The sequence below is a fragment of the Lissotriton vulgaris genome, chromosome 7, assembly GCF_964263255.1.
Source record: "Lissotriton vulgaris chromosome 7, aLisVul1.2, whole genome shotgun sequence".
Lineage (NCBI taxonomy): Eukaryota > Metazoa > Chordata > Amphibia > Caudata > Salamandridae > Lissotriton > Lissotriton vulgaris.
In genome coordinates, this window is record NC_141695.1 from 1,760,666,056 (window position 1) to 1,760,689,173 (window position 23,118).

The 23,118-nt window shown below is 42.2% G+C and overlaps 1 protein-coding gene across 1 annotated transcript in view; it reads left to right on the forward strand.

The window, feature by feature from the left end:
* Positions 1 to 8,270, forward strand: part of LOC147706605 (cell adhesion molecule CEACAM6-like) — a 186,823-nt gene extending 178,553 nt beyond the window's left edge. The window contains exon 5 of the mRNA XM_086929637.1: positions 7,999 to 8,270. Coding sequence (XP_086785763.1) covers positions 7,999 to 8,270 — 272 coding nt within the window. The remainder of the gene's footprint in view (positions 1 to 7,998) is intronic.
* Positions 8,271 to 23,118: the final 14,848 nt, after the last annotated feature.

Genomic DNA, 23,118 nt, shown 5'->3' on the forward strand with positions numbered 1-23,118 from the left:
AAGTGTGTTCGGTGCGGTACGCATCCTTCGATGAGGCCGTAGCCATGTTGAATCGCCTGGGGCCCGGAGCGCTGATGGGAAAATCGGATATCGAGTCAGCGTTCCGGTTGCTCCCGGTACATCCAGACGACCAGCGTCTTCTTGGTTTCATGTTTCAGGGTCACTATTACATGGATAGGTGTATGCCGATGGGGTGCTCTATATCGTGTGCCTATTTCGAAAAATTCAGTTGCTTCCTGCAATGGGTCTTCACAAGGAAGACGGGGTTTAAACATGTTATGCATTATCTCGATTACTTTTTGTTTCTGGGGGCGGCCGGGGATACAGAATGTGGACAGGCGTTAACTGCATTTTGTGTCTTGATGAATCAGTTTGGCGTGCCATTGGCACCAGGTAAGACTGTGGGTCCATCGACTTGCCTTGAGTTTCTGGGGATCGAGCTTGATTCCGAGGAAGGTTGTTTTCGTTTACCAGATGACAAAGTTTTAAGATTCAGGGCATCCTTGCAAACGTGTATAAGTGAGTCTAAGGTGAAGCTACATCAATTACAGCAATTGGTGGGACAGTTAAATTTTGCCCTAAGAGTTATACCGATGGCTCGCCCCTTTTCTCGCTCGATCGCTCAAGCCATGGTCGGCCTGAGGGAGGGTCATCATCGCACAAGGCTCTCGGCAGAGGTTCGTCAGGACATGCGCATTTGGTTGGCATTTCTGGCGGATTTCAATGGTCGAATTGTCTGGAACAAACCGGCCGTGTCCTCTGAGGAGCTAGGGCTATAGAGCGACTGTGCTGAGAGATTTAAGATCTCTGGCAAGTTGCTGAGAGATTTAACCATGCCAAGAAAAATGTCCTTCAAGTTCAAAACTTCTTCCCTTAAGGCAAAAATTAAACTAATTACTTTGTTGAGAGTGAAGGGATCATGTGGGGGGAATATCTGGACAGGGTACATCAATAGTCTGTGGGTGGAGAGCTGAATTGCAAACCTCCTGTAGTGCAGCATACCTAGTTGAGCATTCTATATTAATATGGACTTGGGGATCCTCCTTACATTCTGGGATAGAAGTATTTTTGCTGGATCCAATGTGGAAGGTGACAGCATGGTTGAAACAGGGTGAGCTGCAGCTATGGTGGGGTTTTTCTGTGGCCTGTGTTTCATCTTGAATAATCCTGGGATCTTTCCCCCTTTAGCAACTTTCTCTCCATTTATGTCTTTATTTTTTAAGATATTTGATAGACTGCCGCGTGACTTGTCCATTTGGAAAGTTTGGTGAGTATAGGTTGTTCAGTCACACTCAGAGGACTGGCTTCAACCTTTCGGTTCCCCATTCTAGACACACTGTAAAACAAAATAGATGGGTACTGCAAGGGTACAGAGCCTGTTGCTGGTGCTGACGGGGTGCTGGATGTGCCCGTCCTTGGCCTGGGCACGGTCCACCTATATCCCACGCTGTGGGATTGCCGGGTGAGATTTATAGCACAGTGATAGGCCCCAGCCTCCTTGGCCTCCTCTTAGCAAGCTCACCTCCTGTGTGTCTCAGGATTGGAAATGGATCCCCTCAAATATATTGGGTCTCAGAAGCTGGGTACCTTTTGTAGTGCAGCACAGAGTCCAGCGCTAAAAGGTTGTCAGGTGCACTTTATTGCCGGGTGCACTTTAGACTTGATGGAAATCACAACTGGAGACAACCAGTCTGAACTCTCAGTGGGTCACATTATGTCTTTTTCAAGTAGATCACACAGAATTCCCTTTAACTTCATCCAATAATTCAAAGGCACATTCCTTAATTTTTCCCTCACAACTATCACATTCACATGCAGAATCATTTTGTGCTGGAAAGCACCCCAGCTTACCCAGTTGATTTCGAAAAACACTTGAAAATTCTTCCTTCAACTTTCATACTCTGTGCTTGATACACTGGACACATGTTCCTCATTATGCACAGAATACACCTGTGGATTAGCGCTAGGATCTAAATAAATATTAAAATTAGTAATGTGGGACCAGCCCAAAGTCATGGCACATTTGTTGGCCACATAAACCTTGCCATGGCTCTTCCTTGTTCCAAATTCCTGTTCTGCCCATATAAAACATGCCATTGGAATTCTGTGGCCAGAATAAATACCTGGGTTGACATCAGTTACAGCCAAATGTTATGTTATGTTGTTATGTTAATAGTTTTGTAAGCGCGACAGCTGCCCCAGCAAAGAGGCGTCCTGGCGCTGGTAGATCAAAAGGTACTGAACAGTTAGTAGCTGGCCAACCTAGGTCGTACATCCCTATGATGAAGAAAACAGGAAGGTTTTAATGGCTTTCCATAAGGCAAGCAAGTTCTCCATTCCACGGATGCCAGCCGGCAGGGAGTTCCAGAGCTTGGCCGCCAGCACCCGGACGGAGCGACCACCCATGCGACAGAGTTTGGTCCGAGGTACAATCACTTGATGTTGTCCTAGTGAACGCAGACTACGCTGGGGCTCATACGGAATCAAAAGAGGACGCAGGAGATCTGGGTTCCCGGATTTAAGAATGTTGAACTCCAGACAGAGAGCTTTAAACTGAATTCGGGAATTGATCGGAAGCCAGTGCAGCTTTCTGATCGTAGCTCTGGCCGAGCACCTGCGAGGAAGTCCTACCAAGGTCCTCGCTGCAGAGTTCTGGACTCTCTGAAATCACGCTATCTCTGCTTTATTTGCGCCCAGAAACAGCACACTGGCGTAGTCCAGGTGTGATAGAATGGTGGCTTGGACAATGAGCTGACGCACTTTAGATTAAAAAACTTCAGAATGGGATTAAGGCCTCTTAACAAACCCACACAAGTAGCTGCCACTCTCTTGGTGTGGGTCTGAAAGCTAAGCGAGGAGTCCATCCAAACTCCCAAGTTTTTGACTAGTGACTTAGACGCTGGCATAGTGCCCAGTGAGGTCGGCCACCAGTGCTCATTCCAGAGGGCGATGTTCTTCCCAACAAGCAGAACCTCTGTCTTGCCTGCCTTAAGCTGCAGGCAATTATCAGTCATCCATTGAGCTACTGCAGCCATCCGTCTCTAAATCTCGTGGAAGATGTCGATGGCCCTTCAGCAAGAGTGATGACCAGCTGAGTATCATCAGCATATGATACCAACGTGAGGTCCCACTCTTTAGCCACTGCCGCAAGCGGCTGAACATAGATAATAAATAGAGACGGGCTGAGTGACGAGCCCTGAGGGACTCCCTGACCGATGTAATGGGGCTGAGATAGGTGCGGGGTGCCAATACCCGGAAGGATCTGTCTTTCAAAAATGATCGAAACCATTCTAAAGCGAGTCCAGTAATCCCTACTGTCTCCAGACGATATAACAAGATGTCATTCAACACCATATCAAAGGCAGCGCTGAGATCTAATAAAATCAGCGCTGCACTCTGACCGGCGTCAAGAATCGTCCGGAGATGTTTGGTCGTAGCCAGCAGGGCAGATTCGGTGCTGTGACCTGGCCTGAACCCATTTTGAGATGGATCCAGGATGCCATTAAGATGCATAAGTTGGGATAACACATTATTCACGTGGGCCTCAGCAATCTTGGCCACCCATGGGAGGAGGGAAATTGGTCTAAAGTTTTCTGGTTTTGACGGATCCAGGGTGGGCTTCTTGATGATAGGAGATACCCATGCCTGTTTCCAGGCCGTAGGAACACTGGCCATGGAAAAGGACAGGTTAAGTATGAACCCCAGATGCTGCTGGAAAAACGTCAGGGACTCAACAATGTGTGCAGGCCTCATAGGGTCCGACGGAGATCCAGATTTAACTTTCCTACAGAGTTTGACTAGTTCGACATTCGTGATCTCTGGTATGGTTGTTAGGGTGGCACCATCAACTTTGGTATTGGTGGAAGAGTGCATGTCTGGGGAATGCTGCGGGAATGACCTATTCATTTTTTGCACCTTTTCTACGAAAAAAGTAGCAAGGTCTTCACACTGCCATGCGGAAGTTATGCTAGATGCAGTAATTCTGATACTCTGGGGTTCCTGAACGAGTTTAAAGATACATTTGGTGGTGTTAGAACTAGCTTTGATTTCCTCCGCATAAAATGAGGCACGCGTGGAGCAGATCGCTTTATGATAAAGCTTTAATTTAGCTAGATAGGTCACTTTGTCTCTATCTTTATACTCCCTTCTCCATGCCCGCTCTGGTCTCTTGTATTCCTTCCTCATGGATCTCAGGGCAGCATTATACCAAGGGTTGGAGGAAGATCTACGCCCCTTGGTCCATTTAGCCGGAATGAGGGCGTCCAATCCCCCCACAATCCAGTCGTGGAAGGTAGTGTATGCTATGTCAGGGTCTGCCATGTCTCCACAGAGAAACATCCCTGAGGAGGTATGTAGGTCCTTTAATTTAAGTTTATGCCATGGCCTCTTAAAGACCTGGTTCACCCCTTCCACCTTAAAAGGCTCAGTGACCTCCACAGTGGATTTAACTAAATAATGATCCGTCCACCCCATAGGTTTGGGCAGATCAGTGTTGACTACTGGGATTTTGGAGAACAGTGGATCCAATATATGTCCTGCCGAATGCGTAGCGACCTGAATTAATAATAAGTCTAGGTGTAAGGCCGCTAGATCCACCAGCAGATTCCTGATGGTCGGATCGTGAGTCTGGTCAAAAGAGAGATTTAAATCTACTAGGATCGTGAAGTTAGCCGAGCCCACTACCTAGGAACTAGCCACCTCTAGCATGGACTCAATAAACTTAGAGGCAGGTCCCGGGGGACGATAAATGTATAGTCCTGACAATGTAAAATGCGGGCTAATTACAATCCTAAATCGGGCACATTCACAGCCCCAAATAACTTCCTTAATAAAGGTGCAGGGGTATTGTTCTTTATGAATAACCGCTATACCGCCACCCCTTGAGTCCCTGTTTACTGACTTGATCAGATAACCTTCTGGGAGAGTAAGATTAGGTAAACTAATCATATCATCACGCATCCAGGTTTCACACAGGAAGAAAACATCAGGGGATTCCTCCACAATAAGTGTCTGTATCTCTAAATAATGCTTAGCAAGCGATCTTACATTTAGTTGGAGGACAGTGAGCTGCCACAACTTATCAAACATATCTTTGCTCATAAAGGTATACCAAGCGCACAAATTAACCGTAACCTCCACCTGCACCCCATCAATACTTAACACTCAACAATTTGTATTTTTGTATTTGTACCTAATAGTATTTTTAGAGCGTATCAATCCTCCCGAGGGACATCACGGCGCTTGGACAGATTCGAGTGCTGTGCAATTTGGTTCTTTGGTAGGTTCAGAGTCTAGGGAACAGGGTGGTTTTCAGTTTTTTCCTGAACAGCAAGTAATTGTGAAGGCGAAGATCAGGGGGAAGCTTGTTCCAAAGGACCGCGGCTGATTTGGAAAAGGACCGGTTGCCCATTCGAACCCTGGATGTGCGCTTGACTGAGGCAAGAGCTTGATGGCATGATCTCAAGTTGCGTGAAGGGACGTGGAATTGTAACTTGTCTGGCAAAATGTGTGGTCCTTTTTTATGCAAGGATTTATGTGCAAAACAAAGGAGCTTGAGACTGCCTCTCAGGGGGACTGGTAGCCAATCTAATTCCTTCAAGCAGTGGGAAGCAGAGCTGTATTTTGTAATGCATATTAATTTAGTTGCAGCATTCTGGACCACCTGAAGTCTGGAGAAAACATAGTCAGCCACGGCAACATAAAGGGCACTGCCGTAGTCAAGTCAGCTCAGGAGCAAAGCCTGTGTTACCGTTTGTCTGCACTTTAGTGGTACCCAGGGAAAGAGTCGCCTGATAAGTTTCAGTGTGGAAAAGGCTTTTCCGCACAGAGTGCATACTTGGTCCTGCATAGATAGGGTGTTATCAAAGAAGATGCCCTTACTTTTTGCTGCTCGCTTAGATTCTGGGGCCGTGCCTAGTGCTTGGGGCCCCCAGCTATTGTCCCAAATTGCCTGGGCACTCCCAAACAGCAGAATTTCAGACTTCCCGGCATTTAGTTTTAAGCTGTTTTGGAACATCCAGTCTGCGAGTTCAGTGAGACAATTTATTAAGTTGTTCTTAGTCTCAGTGTTGGTCCATCTGTTTATCAAGGGATCACCAATTGCGTGTCATCAGCGTATGAGCAGATGTCAAATCCCCATTTCCTACTGATATCCACCAGACAAGAAACATATGCGTTAAAAAGGGTGGGACTCAAAGTTGCTCCCTGCGGAACTCTATACTTAATGGTCTTTGAGGTGGAGGTACAGGATCCCATTTGAATTGTTTGGGTTCGATCTTTCAGAAATGAGGCGAACCATGAAGGGCTTTAGAACAAATTCTTTTTTTGTGTAGGATGTGGAGAAGTTTATTGCGTGATACCGTATCAAAGGCCGCGGTAAGATCTAGTACAACCAGTGCTACGCCTCTGTCTTGATCCACTAGTGATCTAATATTGTCAGACACAGCCAGTAAAGTTGCCTCAGTGCTGTTATTAGTCCTAAAGCCAGTCTGCAAAGGGCAAACAAATATTAGATTTGAGGAAGGTGGCAAGTTGCTTATTGACTAAGCGCTCCAGAACTTTGGATACATAAGGTAATTGAGAAATGGGGCGATAATTGGCTGGATCATATATACCAAGTCCTGCATCTTTAAAAGGGGAAAAAACACTTTTTTTCCAAATGTCTGGGAATGAGGCTTGCTCCAGAGATTGGTTGAGGATTTTGGTGACCTGAGGGGATAAAACTGGCACTAGTCTGTTAAAGATAAAATGCGGGCCAGGATCAAGTGGGGATCCTACCTTGACCTCACTCATAGCTTTGGCCACCTCGTCCTCTGAGAACGGAGTCACAGTGTCAAAGTGGATTTGTGCAGAGTGATGAGGTGCCAAGTTTTCCCAGTTAATATTAGCGTCTTCATCAGGGTTGTCAAAAGAAGCGTAGATATTTGTCACTTTTTCAGTAAAAAAATTATTAATTAGTTCACAGTACTCTGTCGTGGGAGCCATGGCTTGTGATAAACTGGTGGGTTCACAAAGTTTGCTAATAAAAGTTCCTTGGATGAGTTGCCGTTATATTCAATGCTTCTTGTATAATAGTTTGTTTTGGCATTTTTTATAGCATGATGGGAATTTTTAAGTTCGGCTAAGTAGCTTTGTCTATCTATGCTGTCCTTTGACAGTCTCCATGTATACTTCAAAGTTCAGCATTTTCGTTTGTTTGTTCTACTGACCTTTCAACCCATTCACAAAATCATTCTGTATACTCAAAACCACTGCTTGCATACTCAAATCATCTTCCTAAGCATACTCAGCAATATAATTAATTTGCCTCTCAGCACTCTTACATACCCTGCTACAGTGCCCCTTTTTCTTGCAGGCCCTACACTTCTTGCTTACATCAGGACAAATTTAAGATTTTCAAGATGGCTACTCGGCCCACATCTGTAACATGACATCCATGTGAAATTACTACTTGTTCACATTACTTCATACTTTCTCTTTTTCCTTTGTGTTGTTACCACTTCCAAAACTACAGACAGACCCAGTCCTTTCATTCTCCTTCCTAATCACGCATATGCATTTTTCTGATCCCTCAGTACTTCTCACAACATTCACCACTGCCTTCAATGACAATTCACCACATGACTATAATTTTTCCTGTATCTTCTTAGATTTACTTTTTATTAATAATTTGTCCCTTAACACTTGATCATATGACATATGCTCACAAGCACGTCACCACTAACCCTCTTAAGGATGCAATACATTGATCAATTGTGTCAATTGTAGGCAAAAACAGCACCAGCCTGATGGTTCACTGATAAAAGAGGTTCATGTGGGAAAAAACATAATTTTCGCAGGCCAAAAGAATGTATACATACAGTCTTTTGTATATAGTATTTTAAAATACCTATTTGTACGATTGTTTCAGATTGAAACTTAAATGAACACTAGCAACAGTCAGGATAGGAACAATTTGTTCTGTTGTTCTAAAATGTTCATTCAATGTGTTTGCTTCAGATGGACCGGACACTCCAGTGATCTCTGCCAGTCCTGAGAAGGCGGTCTACCAGGTCGGCTCAGCTCTAACCCTCTCTTGCATGGCTGCATCTCACCCTCCTGCACTGTACACCTGGCTTCTCAACGGGCAATCCTTATCAAAATCAGGACCTGAACTACGCTTTGATTCTCTAACTCAGACTGACTCTGGAAACTATACCTGTAACACCTCTAACAATATAACACACATTTCTAATCAAGCGACCCGGGGGATCCTGGTCCAGGGTGAGTAAACTTCTGCAGATTCCCTGAAGAGGTGGCAGATCCTCCCTCATATAGATGGTGCTGGAGGTGGGCTTTTTTAACGGTTGTCTTTCAGTTTATGGATCTTTTCTTTTTTTCCCTATTGTCTTCTCCACAATTAGCTTCTTTAATTTACTTTTGGATATAATGTGCAATATTTAGGATAGGTGAAAATTCCAAATTTTTAAGGTGCTAGTGTGTTTTGAGAACTACCTTATAAAAGTACTTTGGTAATCCACTAACTAAATTGAGATGTTAAACAAGTTTTTGAAAACGAATAATTATACACCTTTGATCAGAGCATGTTCAATAATGTGTGTTAGAACTGTTCCTCTAACTAAACAAAAAAGTGAGCTTAGTATCCTTTACACAACAGTTGTGTCCTACTCAGCGGTAGTGATGTATTCTTTACACAACAGCTGTGTTCTACTAAGTGGTAGTAAGTTATCCTTTACCCAAAAGTTGTATCCTACTCAGCGGTAGTTATGTATTCTTTAGACAATAGTTGTGTCCTACTGAGTGGTAGTAAGGTATCCTTTACACAACAGTTGTATCCTACTCAGTGGTAGTGATGTATTCTTTACACAACAGTTGTGTCCTACTAAGTGGTAGTAAGGTATCCTTTACACAACAGTTGTGTCCTACTCAGTGGAAGTAATGTATCCTGTACATAACAGTTGTTTCCTACTAAGGGGTGATAATGTATCCTGTACACAACAGTTATGTCCTACTCAGTGATAATAATGTATCCTTTACTCAACAGTTGCATCCTAATTAGTGCTAGTAATGCATCATTTATACAACAGTTGTGTCCTACTCAGTGTTAGTAATGCACCATTTACATTTATTTTGCATATATAAATCAAGATTGGCAAATTGTATTTTTGCATTTATACAAATATATTTTGCAAATCTAAACATTTCAAAAAACTGTGTAGAGAAAAATTTATTATAAGCGATTGCAAGTTGAATCAAGCCTTACTTTCTACTTTGTGCAAATCTTTAATTCAACTCAGCTAGCAACAACAGCCATAAAGATAAACTGAATGTTACAAGAGATGACATCACTAAGGGTTTAAGACTCCAATATAAAGACACCACCAAAGGTTCTATCTTCTTTCTTGCTGTGATGTAAATATAAAAGATGAAAACAGTGAAGATTATATTGGCTGCATTGAACATAGCAACTTAGAGATGGGAAGACCAGAAATGTGAAGTCTAGCTAATGTGAATTTAAGAACAAGCAGCTGCAAATTAGAACAAAAAAGACCAAAACATGAAAAGTGGAACCAATTAAAATGGATAAACTTTGCCCCTGTCTTTTTCTTACAATTAAGACTTTCTACCTGATAAGAGGAAATGTAGATTTTACTTCCAGCCAATGATGGTAACTTTATGCATTATGTACTGCTTGTATCTCTACCGATAGGAGCAAAAGGCTTTCAAGGTGGAACCATAACGCTAGGCTTGCACTTGTAGGGCGTCAGATGGACTGCCCGCTAGGAGGAAGACTCTATAAGTAACTGTGCCACAGGGAAAATGTGCAGCAAAGTGACCTCTCTCTAAACAAGCCTTTTGGAGGACACTGCACAGCCAGTGCTGAGACCTTCTGCAGATCTCACTCCCTTGCAGGCAAACCTGTGAGAAGACATACAACACAACTGACATCCACAAAGAGATGTAACAAGCAGAAGGATCATTCTAACTAACACTATTTAAAAGGTGATACATTACAACTTCCCACAGATATACAGTCAGCCAGAAGGTGACCATTAGAAGCATCAGACTTCTAAAAATATATATATATTTATAAAAAGTATGTGTTCACAATTAAATATTGAAATTAATGTTAGTAGAAAGGGGCGTTACCAACTAACTTAAAATCATGTGGTTAAAAAAAACATCCCCAGTACAGCCAGCTACCTCTTCGCTAAAGGGCAAGAGTGCATTGTTTTTCATATCTATAATCTATGCTTAATACTGGATGTAAAAAAATTGGACAAAGACCATCTTTCCATTTAGGCAACGATTATGATTTGCATGGTAAGGGTGGGCTGAAAACTCCACACTTGTAACTACTAGTACTGTTCAGTAACACAAGCCATATCTGTGCAATTATGAGTAAATACTCATGGAATGAGTAATAACTGTAGAATGTGACTTACTCGCATGAATTTTGCAAGAAATCCCAATACTGCAGGGTGCAACAATGACATTTACCACTTGCTCTGAGCAGGAGGTTGTGATCCATGTTCGAAGGAGTCATGTACAGAGCAGGAGGAAGCCATGGGGGGGTGGGGGGAGTGTGCTCCGGGGGAGGTACAAATACTCGAGGAGGATGCCAAGTCATCGATTTTGAAACAAGCAAATTTGAGTGCCAGTTAATCAAAGCTATAGTCAATAGAGTGAGCAACCCAATGAACCTTTGGGGGCTTGGGTAAAACGTAATGAGATGGGTAAAGTTGCCTCCAAAGGAGTTTGTTTTGGTAGATAAATTCAATAACTTCCGTAAATTAATTTACTACAGGTAACTTAATCGTCCTGAAAAAATTAATTAAATCAATCGAATGAACACATATGTAAACAACACTAAATAGACATGACAATACTCAACATAAACAATAACCAATAGACATGTGTATAGGCAAAGTGATAGATTTTATCAAATTTAAATCAAAACGGGAAAATACAATACAAAAGAATTGTAAACAGGAATACAGGACAAATGTATGAAAATAAATCACAAAATCTCTGTAGGGCCTGTTAACCGCCTATCCAAAAACAGATGTCTGAGTTCTCCTTTGGATCAAGCAGGAAGTCGACGTTTCGGTCTTGTCTGAGTAATTCTATAAGACCATCATCAGGACAGAAGAGTAATAATATTGTAACTCCCTAATGAAAATAAATGAAACGTTTTTTACTAAAACATGAAGACTTGATCAAACATCATGTATGCACTATACACATCATTACAAAAATAAACATCAAAACTCTGTTAAAAGTCTATCAAAACATGAATGCACTTCACTTAATACAATACAAAAAGACAATATTTACAATTGATAAACAGAAAAACACAATTCATTTTAGTAGTTCAACTCATGAGGGTGAATTCATAAAATAATTTCAAGAGTTTAAATAAAGGGCTAGTTGAGGAGATCTGCCTAAGACCACACTAGATAGTGGACGTTAAATTAGAATCGAAACAAGGTTTTCTAAGGTGCCCTGTTACCTTATATACATATATACAAAGTCTGTTCCACACAAATCTATTAATTCAGACAACAAACATTTTCTAGAGTGCCCTATTTACTCAGATGTATATAAACATACGATCTATTCACTCCAAGTATATTAATTCAAAAAGCAAATATAACTAAAAATACATTGAACGATTGAGTGTTAGGCTCAGTGGCTATTCCACGCATGTCTATTGATTAAGAGATCAAAACATACCCAAAAACGAAAGGCTCACAAGAGGATCGAGAACGTTAAGCTCTATGGGCATCAGAAATGTTGCTTCATACCAGATCTGTAAATATTACATTTTAAAGTGATTTCCGATATCATCACAGTCATTAACTAAAGCTTAGAGGTCAGTCTATTTAATATCATAAATGCGTACCTTGGTTCTGTAACCGTCATTCAGTATGGTCAGAACGTGATGATTTGGACAAATCGGGCGATGAGTCAAGGATTAGTCTGTAACATTTGAGGAAATGGTATTAATGTCCGGAATCAGTTACAGTTATTTTAAACGTTCTAGTTTAAGCTAGCGTTATTTTACCTTAATGGATGTACCAAGTTGAGTGACCAAAGTTCCACTCTAAATAAGTCATTCAATGCACATTCGTCGAAATTGATCACAGTGTGCCAAGAGATCGTCACAAATATCCGATCTAAGGAAATAAAAATGGGCGAGAAATTACAACCCATTTCTAGCTTAACCACGTTAGTTAGCTAACCGCACGTGAGTCACAAGGACTCAGCTTATCGGTAAAAGGCATTTACGTGCGTGAAAGTTGAGAGCTGTAGTCGCGGGGCATCAATCGTCACTCTGCAAGCACGAACCTGCATGTGCAGAGGCTCGGGTTTATAAGCTCACAGTGTTTGGAGATCGAAAGAGGACTGCGCTCATGTTTTTGAGCGCCATCTTTGAACAGTGTCAAGTGAATCGATGGCCAAACGGAAAACTTTATTGTTTTCTGTAAGAATCCATTATATTTACAGAAAGTTTAAATGTTAAAATATATCGCAATATCGATCATTAAATAATTCATATATGTCGAAGGCCTATATATCTTAAGAGGCTATTGATCTTGAAAGGATCATGACCATAAAGATCACGTCTACTGCGATGCTAGACAATCTGTTAATTTTTAAACCGCTCATACAGCAGTGTGCTGAAAAGTGGATGTTGTTACACAGCTTAAACAATGACATTAGTTAATATAAATGTGCCCTTTAGAACGGAGAATATCAAATTGCATTCATAACCACATACAGTATATGTTTACAATCTCATAAACAGAATAAGTTGGTCAGTATTCTCAAATTGCAACAGATACCATTACGTAGTTTCACCTCTTCAATTTCAAAGTGAAAGAACGGTTATCGACACAGGGACTTCATGGTAGGCATGCCAACGAGTGCCACTCCGTAGAGGAGTTAAGTCCTTTGTTTACAGTGTCCGTAATACATATCAATTTGCCCTCTCTTAAAGAGAGAATTCTGTCCATGTTATTTTGTCTTTTGTTGGCTTTAATGACCTCCAAAACCCACCAGGTCATGTCGGTTTCTTAGTGGCCCACACTAAGATAATGCTCAACTAAGGGTGCATTATCCTTCCTACATCTGATCCGTGACTGATGCTGTAGGATCCTTTTTTTGACCGGTTGGACTGTTTTCCCGATGTAGTACAGTTTACACGGGCATTGAATACAGTATACTACAGTGGTAGTGTTGCAGTTTGATAAGCTCTTCGCTGTAAATTTGATACCATTAATTTCACATGATTTGACTGTAAGAGTTGTGGAACAAGCTGTACAGTTATTGCATTTAAAATGCCCTACGACAGGAGTAGTTTGTAACATATTAGTCAAAGAATTCTTTACCACAGGTTCCTCATAGGCATGAACCAATCTGTCTCTAATATTGGTGCCTCTTTTAAAGGCAAACAACGGTTTCTGTGCTAGCTCGGGAATCGATGTGAGTAAATTCCAATTTTTCGAAATTATTTTCTTGATGTTATTCGAGTGTGTGCCAAAGGTGGACACACACACCAAGTCATTTTTAGTTTGGCGCTCACGAGTGCTAAGCAAAGCTTCCCGGTTGTAATACCAAGCTCGTTTCATAGCTTTGCGAAGTAACCGCGAAGGGTAGCCACGTGCCATGAGTTTCAATTTAAGTTTGTTGGCCTCTGAGAAATAGTCATTTTTAAAGGTGCAATTTCTCCGCAAGCGGAGAAACTGTCCAAAAGGGAGGCCATCTTTGAGGGCTTGGGGATGATGGCTTTTATAGCTGAGCAAAGTATTCCTAGCAGTTTTCTTTGTGTAGAGAGTTGTGTAAAGATTGTTCTTCTCATCTATTTTTATCGTGATGTCCAAGAAGGGCATTTCAGTTGGACTGTGGTCTAGGGTGAACTTTAAGTTGACATTTCTGGAATTAAGCCAAAGGTGAAATGATTGGAGTTCTTCAATGTTACCATGCCATATCATAAAAACATCATCAATGTAACGAATCCACTTGCGTATATGATCGACAAATGGATTCGCTACATTGAGAACATGTTCATCCTCAAAAGAGGAGACATAAATGTTAGCGATGTCAGGAGTGTAAACTGCTCCCATCGCTACTCCCTTAAGTTGCTGGAAATAGCAATTTTGAAAGAGAAAGAAATTTTCACAAAGGGATATTCTAATGCATTCCATAATGAATGTCGTTGGCACTGAATGTGGTCGAGGTCTTGAGTCTAGCAGTTTGTGAAGGAGGTATAGTACTTCAATTCGGGGAATATTGGTGTATAAGCTCTCTATATCCATAGAGACTAGGATATCACCATTGGGATCAAAAATGTAAAAATAGCCCTTGGAAGCAATAAGCTCTTATGGGCGCTATCTGGCTGCGCTAGACCGGGTCAAAGTCAAGAGTTGAAGCCAACTGCGATGGAGCTCAGGCTGGATACAGGGGCCACAAAAGGCCTGCTGAACAAAGTGCCTTGATCCTGGTCGCAAAAGTGCAATTTGGGTTACAGCCGAGCGGTGCATTGTTGTTGATCTCGCAGTCAAGGTGATGCATCGATTTTCTTCACGATGTGGTGGAAATACGCTGGTTCCCAACACCATATGGCAAGCTTAGAGGCAGTGGTTCCATAGATTATGGTCTGGGTTTTTCCACGTAGTAGAGGGAATTTGTCGATCTTCCCACACTGCAGAGGCAATGCAGCAGATGCGATTCATTGGGTCTTTTAGGCGATGTGCTGATTCTGAGTGCAATTTGATGATTCTGCTCTCGCTAAAGTGACAATGCGTCGGTTCTGCGTCCAGCTTGATTAGAGCAAGCACTTAGGTCCACTTGCAGTGGACCAGGCACATGAGCAAGTGGTGAGACTTTGTTTTCCCTAAGTCTCAAAAGCAAAAATCAATCCAGCAAGCCCTTGGAGATCGCTCCGGGTTCAAACAGAGTCCAGTTATTCCTCAGCAGGGGCAGAGAGTAGCAGACAGAAAGGCAGTACAGCCTTTTAGTGCAGAATTTCAGCAAAGCAACAATCCTTCTAGTGGCACAACAGTCCTTCTTCCTGACAGAGTTCCTTTACAATTCCAGTTGTGCCTTTGAAGTGGGAGTGACTTCAAAGAAGAAGTGTCTTTAGTCCTACCCTGGCTCCAGACTCACTTCAGGGGGCTAATAAACCCTTTGTGTGGGGACAGGACACTGCCTATTCAGGTGTGTGTCTAAGTGGTTATCTTCCATCATGCCCAGGATGAGCCATCAGGATGCAGATGGGCAATCATGCACATCTAACCTTCTTTTGTGTGTTACTCTCTAGAGGAAATGCACAAAGTCAAGCTGTCACCCACCCAGACATGTATTGGAGACAGGCTGCAGGCACAGAGAGCTTTAACCTCTTCGCCGCTAATGACAAGGGTAACTCGTCATGTACTTTATATTGATTTCAATGGAAATTACATTGAAGTTCCAGAAGTAGCATAGCATCCAAGTGGTTAAGAACAGAGAAATACCAACTCCCTAAAAGAGGTATTTCTAAAATAGTAATGTTTATACTTACCATTCCAATGATATATTTCAAATTTCAAGTTAATTGCTTGATTACTTAAAATCATTACAAAACGTTAAAACCATTTGACTCACGTATACATATATGAATTTAAAAAGGAGCGAAAGATGAACTTAGATTAGTACAACAGCAGTGCAATAGTCTAGCAGTAAAATTGAATAACATTTACAAAATGTCCGAATGTGCGTTTAACTTTTACAGATCGTCTTGTTAAATAACATGGCAGTCACAGAGTGGTTTTAAAAAAGTTTAAATAGGGGAAATAAATCAATATGACAGCTGGTTTTGGGGAGCTGAATGCTGTGTCCATGTAGGCCTTGCGGAGGGGGGCCGGTGGCCGCTTGAGTTTTTATTACAGGGTGATGTCTGCGCCGACCGGCAAAAGAAATGCTGACTTTTCTTTTCCCAACGTTTTACAGCTCTAACAACAAATGCCAATGATATGAAACATGACATAGCTACTCCTTCTTAATCAGGAATTACAGTTTAAAAGTGTAATATGGAATTCACAATGTTACCCTATGAGATGAGTAGGCCTCACAGTAGTAAATAATGAATTTGTGTGTTTTTCACTACCAGGACATGCACACAATAGAAATACATGTCCTACCTTTTACATAAACAAGCACCCTGCCCTATGGGCTACCTAAGGCCTTCCTTAGGGGTGACTTATGAGTAATGAGAAGGGAGGCCTGGCAAGAGATTTTAAATGCCAAGTCGACATGGCAGTAAACTGCACATACAGGCTCTGCAGTGACAGTTCTGAGACATATTTAAAGTGTTACTTTCTTGGGTTGCACAGTCAGTGCCGTTGGCTCACTAATAGCATTTAATTTACAGTCCCTGGGCACAGGTAGAGCACTTTATCAGGGACTTACAAATAGATTAAATATCCCAATGGTGTATAAACCAATGTTACCATCTGCAGGGGAGAAGCACATGCACTTTCGCACTCGCCAGCAGTTGTAAAGAGTTCAGAGTCTTAAAACCAACAGAAAGAATCAGCAAAAAGAGGAGGTAAGCAGGCAAAAGACTTGGGGGAAGACCACCCTAAGGATCACAAGTCCAAAACATGCCCCATCACCCCCACGTGATAGCAGGTAGAGCTACCCAGCCTCTAGAGAGTTCTCTTCATGTAGTTCTTCAGTGGCGAAGTTTACAAGTACTTCTCCAAGCTGACAGAATCCCACCCATCCTATTTAGGTGTACAGGCTGAGCCACCTTCTGCATCGACAGAGTGTTTCTCATCACATTAGTGAATAAATAAGCTTGATTAATATATACACATATTTTCATCAGCACAAGTCGTTTTCTTACATTGATGAAGTCTCTCTATGAATTCTGATTAAAACAAATGGATGGCAGAATTAATAAAATAAATATATGTTGCAAGCCAATGGTGACCCCCTCAGGGATATACTGTCTACACATTGGTTGTTTCCCACTATCGACGCCGTAAGCATAGCTGTTGGCTAACATTACTCTATTGCCGCCAGGGTGGTGGGATTGCACCGAGTCTATTGAAATTTCACAGTTGTGTTGGCAGTGCTATAACGGCAGGTTGCTGATGGAGGGATTCTGTTGAGGGACACAGTCAACATTGGACTAGTCCTGTAGTTGTAGGATGGATGTTTGCATCACACATCTTATGTGTTTTGCCTAATTGTTGCACATGCATACCACCCTATAAAGTACATTCAGACCAGGATCCTCTGCTATTCCAGCACAGCACAACATTTTCCTGGAGATGTTTGTGCTAGAGTATTCTGGGTTTATTTTTTGCTCCCTGTGTTACCTGTGCATTTTACATTTTATTGTATTTTACTTGTGGGTATAAAGAATCATTCAATGTAATTACAATATAATAGCAGGGAAGAGAAAAACTAATTTTACCACAATTGTTTGGAGCCCAAATTCAAAATACAACCATATCTCGGAAGAGGAAAATGTGGGCCAGAATAGTTGACAGAGTGAATGCTGTAGAAAACACCCTGCGCACATGAGGAAATTAGGACAAGGTGGAATGACCTTCGTGGGACAGTACATTTCCTACTCTCCAATCATCACCTGGATAACCAGGTTCTCCCAGCCCCACCTCCTTACAACATTTGCACTGGAAGGAGAAGTTCAGGCAAATCCTACTTCCTGAAGGCTTTGCAGAAATCACTGGAGTGAAGACTGAAAAATTAGACCTTTGAATGTACCACTGAACCTATATCTCACTTTGCATTTTTATTTAGCTGTGGCTAAGTGTTTTGAACTTTTGTTAAACAAATAAACCGAGATATAGCAGTATAATATGTTTTGTCTTGTTTGTTGGTTTGAATGTATTGGGTTGTTATTAAGACTACAGGTTTCAATCTCTATTACAGTTGACATGATGCAATGGTTATTTTACACCAAATAATATATTTTATGTATGTGGTTTGTATTATAAATGTCAGTTTTTTGCTTTTTCTGCTTATTTTCACTAGGTATGTTTACCTTGCAGCTTTGCAACTGTTGTGCATGTGTAGTTGAAATTACTACAATTAACATGATGCCTTCTTTGTTATGTGAAAATGATATTGCAATATTATTTTGCTCTTTCTTTCTTTTCTGTCAAATTTTCACATATGTTGAAGAATTTTGTAGTTGATATATCTTTATTTCATGCTATGTTTTTAGATGTGCTTGTGTTTAATGTTCTATGTTGTCCTATCCTTGGTATCTCATTGAATTGATAGCGTTAGTTTCGCAAATCAAAGATTTCTGACCTAGAAATGTGAAGGTATTGTATTTGTGTATTTGTGTATGCAGAATATCAGTTGCCTTTTTCTTTAAATAAATGTACTCTGCAATTTTTATATGATGAGTATTGATACATATCCTCCTAAGTTGGGTAATTTTTAGAATGTTTGTCTGAAGTGCCCTGGTCTCGTTTCTGCCACATTTCTCCTCTCTTCAGTGTTGCATTGAATCTTTGGTATATCTTATGTAGACTTTCTAATTTCTTTTAATTTCATGTCATTTTTTTACCTGCTATTCTGAAGTTGTTTTGTGTGTAATTTATTGTAATACCACTGACTGAAAGGTAGATTCAGTATATTATTTAACTTTTTCCTTTGAATCATCTTCATTTTTAGCTTAAAGCTCATTTGACATATAATCCAGACTTTTACAACTTTTACATTCATTATTGGTCTGACTCACAGATTTCTGGGCTGACTCCACTCATGATAGTACGGATGATGAGAAGCATCCTTGTCCATCTGGTCTACCTGGGCAGGCAGCTCCAATGAGTCACACTTGGCCCACACCAACACCCCCCACCCCAGCTGTTACCATACCTGAGCCTATGGATACCTCCACTTACTGAATTCAAACTAACATCACCCCAATCCTGTGCCCCCCAGTCGTGGCTGCAGTCGAACAAACACCACACCACCTCTCTTTTAGCCAAGAATCAGTGCGATGGGGCACTGTGGGTCAAGGCACATGGTAGGGGTATAGGGGTTGTGAGAGGGAATCTGTGGGCCAGCAACGTGAGGCCACTGGGTTCACTGTCACCCAGGCCACCATCAACCAAGTCTTGGTATCCCTCCATCAGTCCAAAGACATGATAGCCTAGGTTCTTACAAAGCTCCGGGAGATGAAGCAGTTGCAGAAGGAGCACAATGTACAGATGGTAAGTAAGTAAATTTTATTTGCATAGTCAATTAAAACCATTGCAATACAACCATTTAAAATTACGTCTACACACAAAACATTTCTCACTACAAGCATAAAATTGCATCTGCATAAACAAAAATAGTATATATTCTGTTTCAGATTTCCCATTTAAAATCATAAAATTTTAAAAACTTTAGACGATCATTATTAAATGAGATTCAACTTGTAATTTAATGTTATCTGAGAGTTAATGATGGGTCAAGTTTTGACATCTTCTTTTCCACCACCTTCATAAACTTCACAAAACTACAGTTCAACTGCGGGTCGTTGGGTGCAAAGCAGGCAAGAACTGCTTGTCTTCGTGAGCGTATTCCTCGCTGGTTAAATTGAAATTTTAACAAACGTACAATGTACAGATGGAGAATCTGATCTCCAATTTGAGCTCCACGACTGGGGTGCTGCAAGACATTCACACCCTTATGTGCAGAGTTTTCCCAGCAGCATCTTCCCTTTTTTTTGTCAAACATGATCTAACTACAAAAGCCTCAGCCACAGAAAGGGAGGCCCTGCCAAAAGAGGCAACACCTGCACCCACCTCAGTCTCTGCAACTGTGGATCCACAAGCCCCCGCAGGAGCACATGCTTATCTGGACCACCAGGAGAGGATAGCAAGACCACCACCAAGAGACGCAGAGCCTAGTTTTCCCCAGTGTGTGACTACCATTGACCCTGTGGACTATTCTCTGGACACATGTGCCTTTCTGATGCCAGTTGTATTTTTGACATTGTATTCCAAACATGTTTGGCTCGTCAATATTAGTTTCATTCACCAAGATCGATTTTTATCATTGTTTTACCTTTTTTGTGTACATCCTGTTTTAGTTTAGTTGGATTTGGTGAATGAAAACAAAATTACCAAAGGCAAAGACTGCTAATGTATTTTGTTTCTCAATTTACCTATCATTTTTCCCTTACATCACACATAGTAAAATGTAAATAATGCTTGTTTATTCATAAATAAGTGCTTTGTAGCTAATGTTTCTCACAATTTCCAAAACAAACTAATAGCACTAACCTAATCGATGGCTGTTATAACATTGTTAGAATGAAATGTTTGTCATTGTTTACAAAAACATTACAACCCATGCTGTATCCCAATTATCAGTGCCAGTTTAACATTTACAGTTCCAGACATTGCCAGCATAGAAGACTGTAATATAATCCAAAATCAATAGACACACGTTCATTGATTTATATCATCAGCTGGAGCCTGATCTTCTGAGAATAGTAATCAAACATCAATAACACCAGTAGTGTAATTCCTGGCATTACTCCATTTTGTGGCCACAGGATCATACCAGGACACTGTGGCAGTATCTGGTGCAATGTCACAACCATCTTTAAGTGGTGTGATAGAAGAGGTTTTTTCTACAATGATGAGACACATCAGCAGATTCATACAATTAACACAAATGAGGATTGAGCCAATGTGAAGGGAGATTAGTATGCTTTGGGTTGTATACCACATGTGGTTAGAGCAATTCAAGCCCATATATTGGAATGGTGGCACCATCCAACAGAAACAAAATGTCTACTGAAATTCGAATAACTTCAAATAAATAACTGCAAGTTGGTTTTGTACAAAATATGTACTTTCAAAGTGAGTGTCTTTCATAGGAACAATCCATGTACACTTTGTCCTTTGCAACAGCAGCATATTCCTGCAATTATCACAACTTTAAAATGTCCAAATGAAAATGACATGGTGAAGGGTCCTAAAACAGATTAAAAACAAAAAGATTCGTTGAATTACATTGCAAAATAGACACCTTAAAAATCAATATTTTAAGGACACCTTTTGTGTAGATGATGATGCACTAAAGGGGAAAAGGACAAGCTAATCACAAGCAGAATTGTTCAAGTTATAACTGGACATCATACATATGGAAAGGGGCGACCATTCGGTCCCCCCGAACGTATGGCAGAGTACCACGATCCCCCCGGGAAGCCATCTTGGGCGGGAGGCGAGTCTCGGCTGGTATGCCCGAAGCGGCGTAGCCGGGGCGCGCCTTTTTCCCGCCCTGGAGTGGGCTGGCCTAGACACTGACGAGGCCGGGCCACGCCCTCGGGGCAGGCCGGGACGGGTTTACGCCCGCCCTGAAGACGGATAAAAGGAGCAACAAGCCAAGGAAGCATCCTCTTGTTCCTGTGCTCTGAAGCTGCACCACCTCGCTGCACGTGAGCTCGAGACGGAACGAAGAGCCAATTTGGAGCGTTATAATCTTCTTGTTTGTTTTGCAGATACTCTGTCGGAGAATGCCTAAGAAGGCGGGAAAGCGAATGACTACCGAGCAGATGCTGCGTGTTCTCATGAAAGAGGTGACCGAACTAAAGAAGCGAATGGCGGAGAAAGACGAGGAAGGGGGGCCGAAACGTCCTCTGGCGGGAACAGCTCCAGGAGGAAAAGGCAAGAGGCCCAGGAGGGGAACAGCTGGGGGAGACGTCCCAGTTCCCTGTACCCCGCTCGAAGCTCCCACTCCGGTCCCAGAGGAAGGGAATCCGATTCCCGTAGTGGTCACCCCCGTGTCCGGGGAGGAAATGCCGCCCGAACTGGCAGCACAATTAGCAGCGTGGTTGGGAAAAGGTAGCAAGGGCGCCACGGCTGCCGACGCGCAGGTGTTGATGAAACAGCTGCGGGATACAAGGGAAGCGACAAAGGCACCATCGCCGGATGCGGCAGTAGAGAAACCACCGGGGTCAGGCCCAGTCGCAGATACAGCTTCCGGTTCAGGTAAGCGGCCATTGCCGATTGCGAGGGATGAGTCGGCACCCTCTCGAAGGGAAAAGTTGGGTCAGCATGTCCCTCTGGCTATCAAGGAGAAGATATGGGCAGGGGAGTATATAAACATCTTCTCGTTGCTTACCGATCATTATGAGATGGAGCATGTTAAGAGTCAAAAGGAGCTCATGTATCCGAGTGTTTGGCGCGCTAAGATGGCCGCCTTTAAAGTAAATGAAAACATTGGTAATTGGGGCAAAGCATGGGGGGTTTTTACATCCATCTTGGGGGAACGTAGGCCCGAATTGCTGCCCGAATTGCCGATTTATCAATCACGGATCATGGGGTATTCTGTATCTCACGAGGGCAACCATTGGTTTTGTTACGACAATATTTTCAGAAAAGCAAAAGAGCATGATAAAAACTTAACTTGGGATTTTTATGATTCTGTGTCCTGGTCCAAAATGGAGGATTCTGGTATGTTGAAAGTGCCATTGGTAGGGAGTAACGTGGGTGAATCCTCCCACCAATATGCGGGGACGCCCTTTCGATCAGGTACGAGTAACGAAAATCACTCGAGCCCAATCGGCAACACAGGTAAAAGGGGGGTTTGTTGGAACTTTAACAGGGGGAAATGTACTAGGCCCCAGGGGTCATGCAAATTTAGGCACGAATGTGGGGGGTGCGGGCAATCATCCCATCCTGAGTCCATGTGCAGAGCCAAAACGGGTGATAACGGGGGTAGAGGAGGCGCCAAACAGGTCTGACATAGTCCGAGGGGCGCCTTTACCTACTCCGATTGATACCATGGCAATGATTCCCTGGCTCAGTGAATACCCGGATCACACTTCCGCTGGGGTGTTACGGGACGGATTTTCGTATGGTTTCCGCATCCCAGTGGGGGATTTTCTGGGTATAGCAAAATGTAAAAACCAGATATCGGTCTTACAGCATACGACCGTGGTACAGGAAAAGATCGGGAAAGAGGTGGCTCGAGGTCGAGTCGCCGGTCCATTTAATGTGCCACCAGTTGCTAACTTTGTTTGTTCCCCTTTAGGGGTGGTCCCCAAGAAGGACCCGGGTGAGTTTCGGCTGATACATAATTTATCAGCCC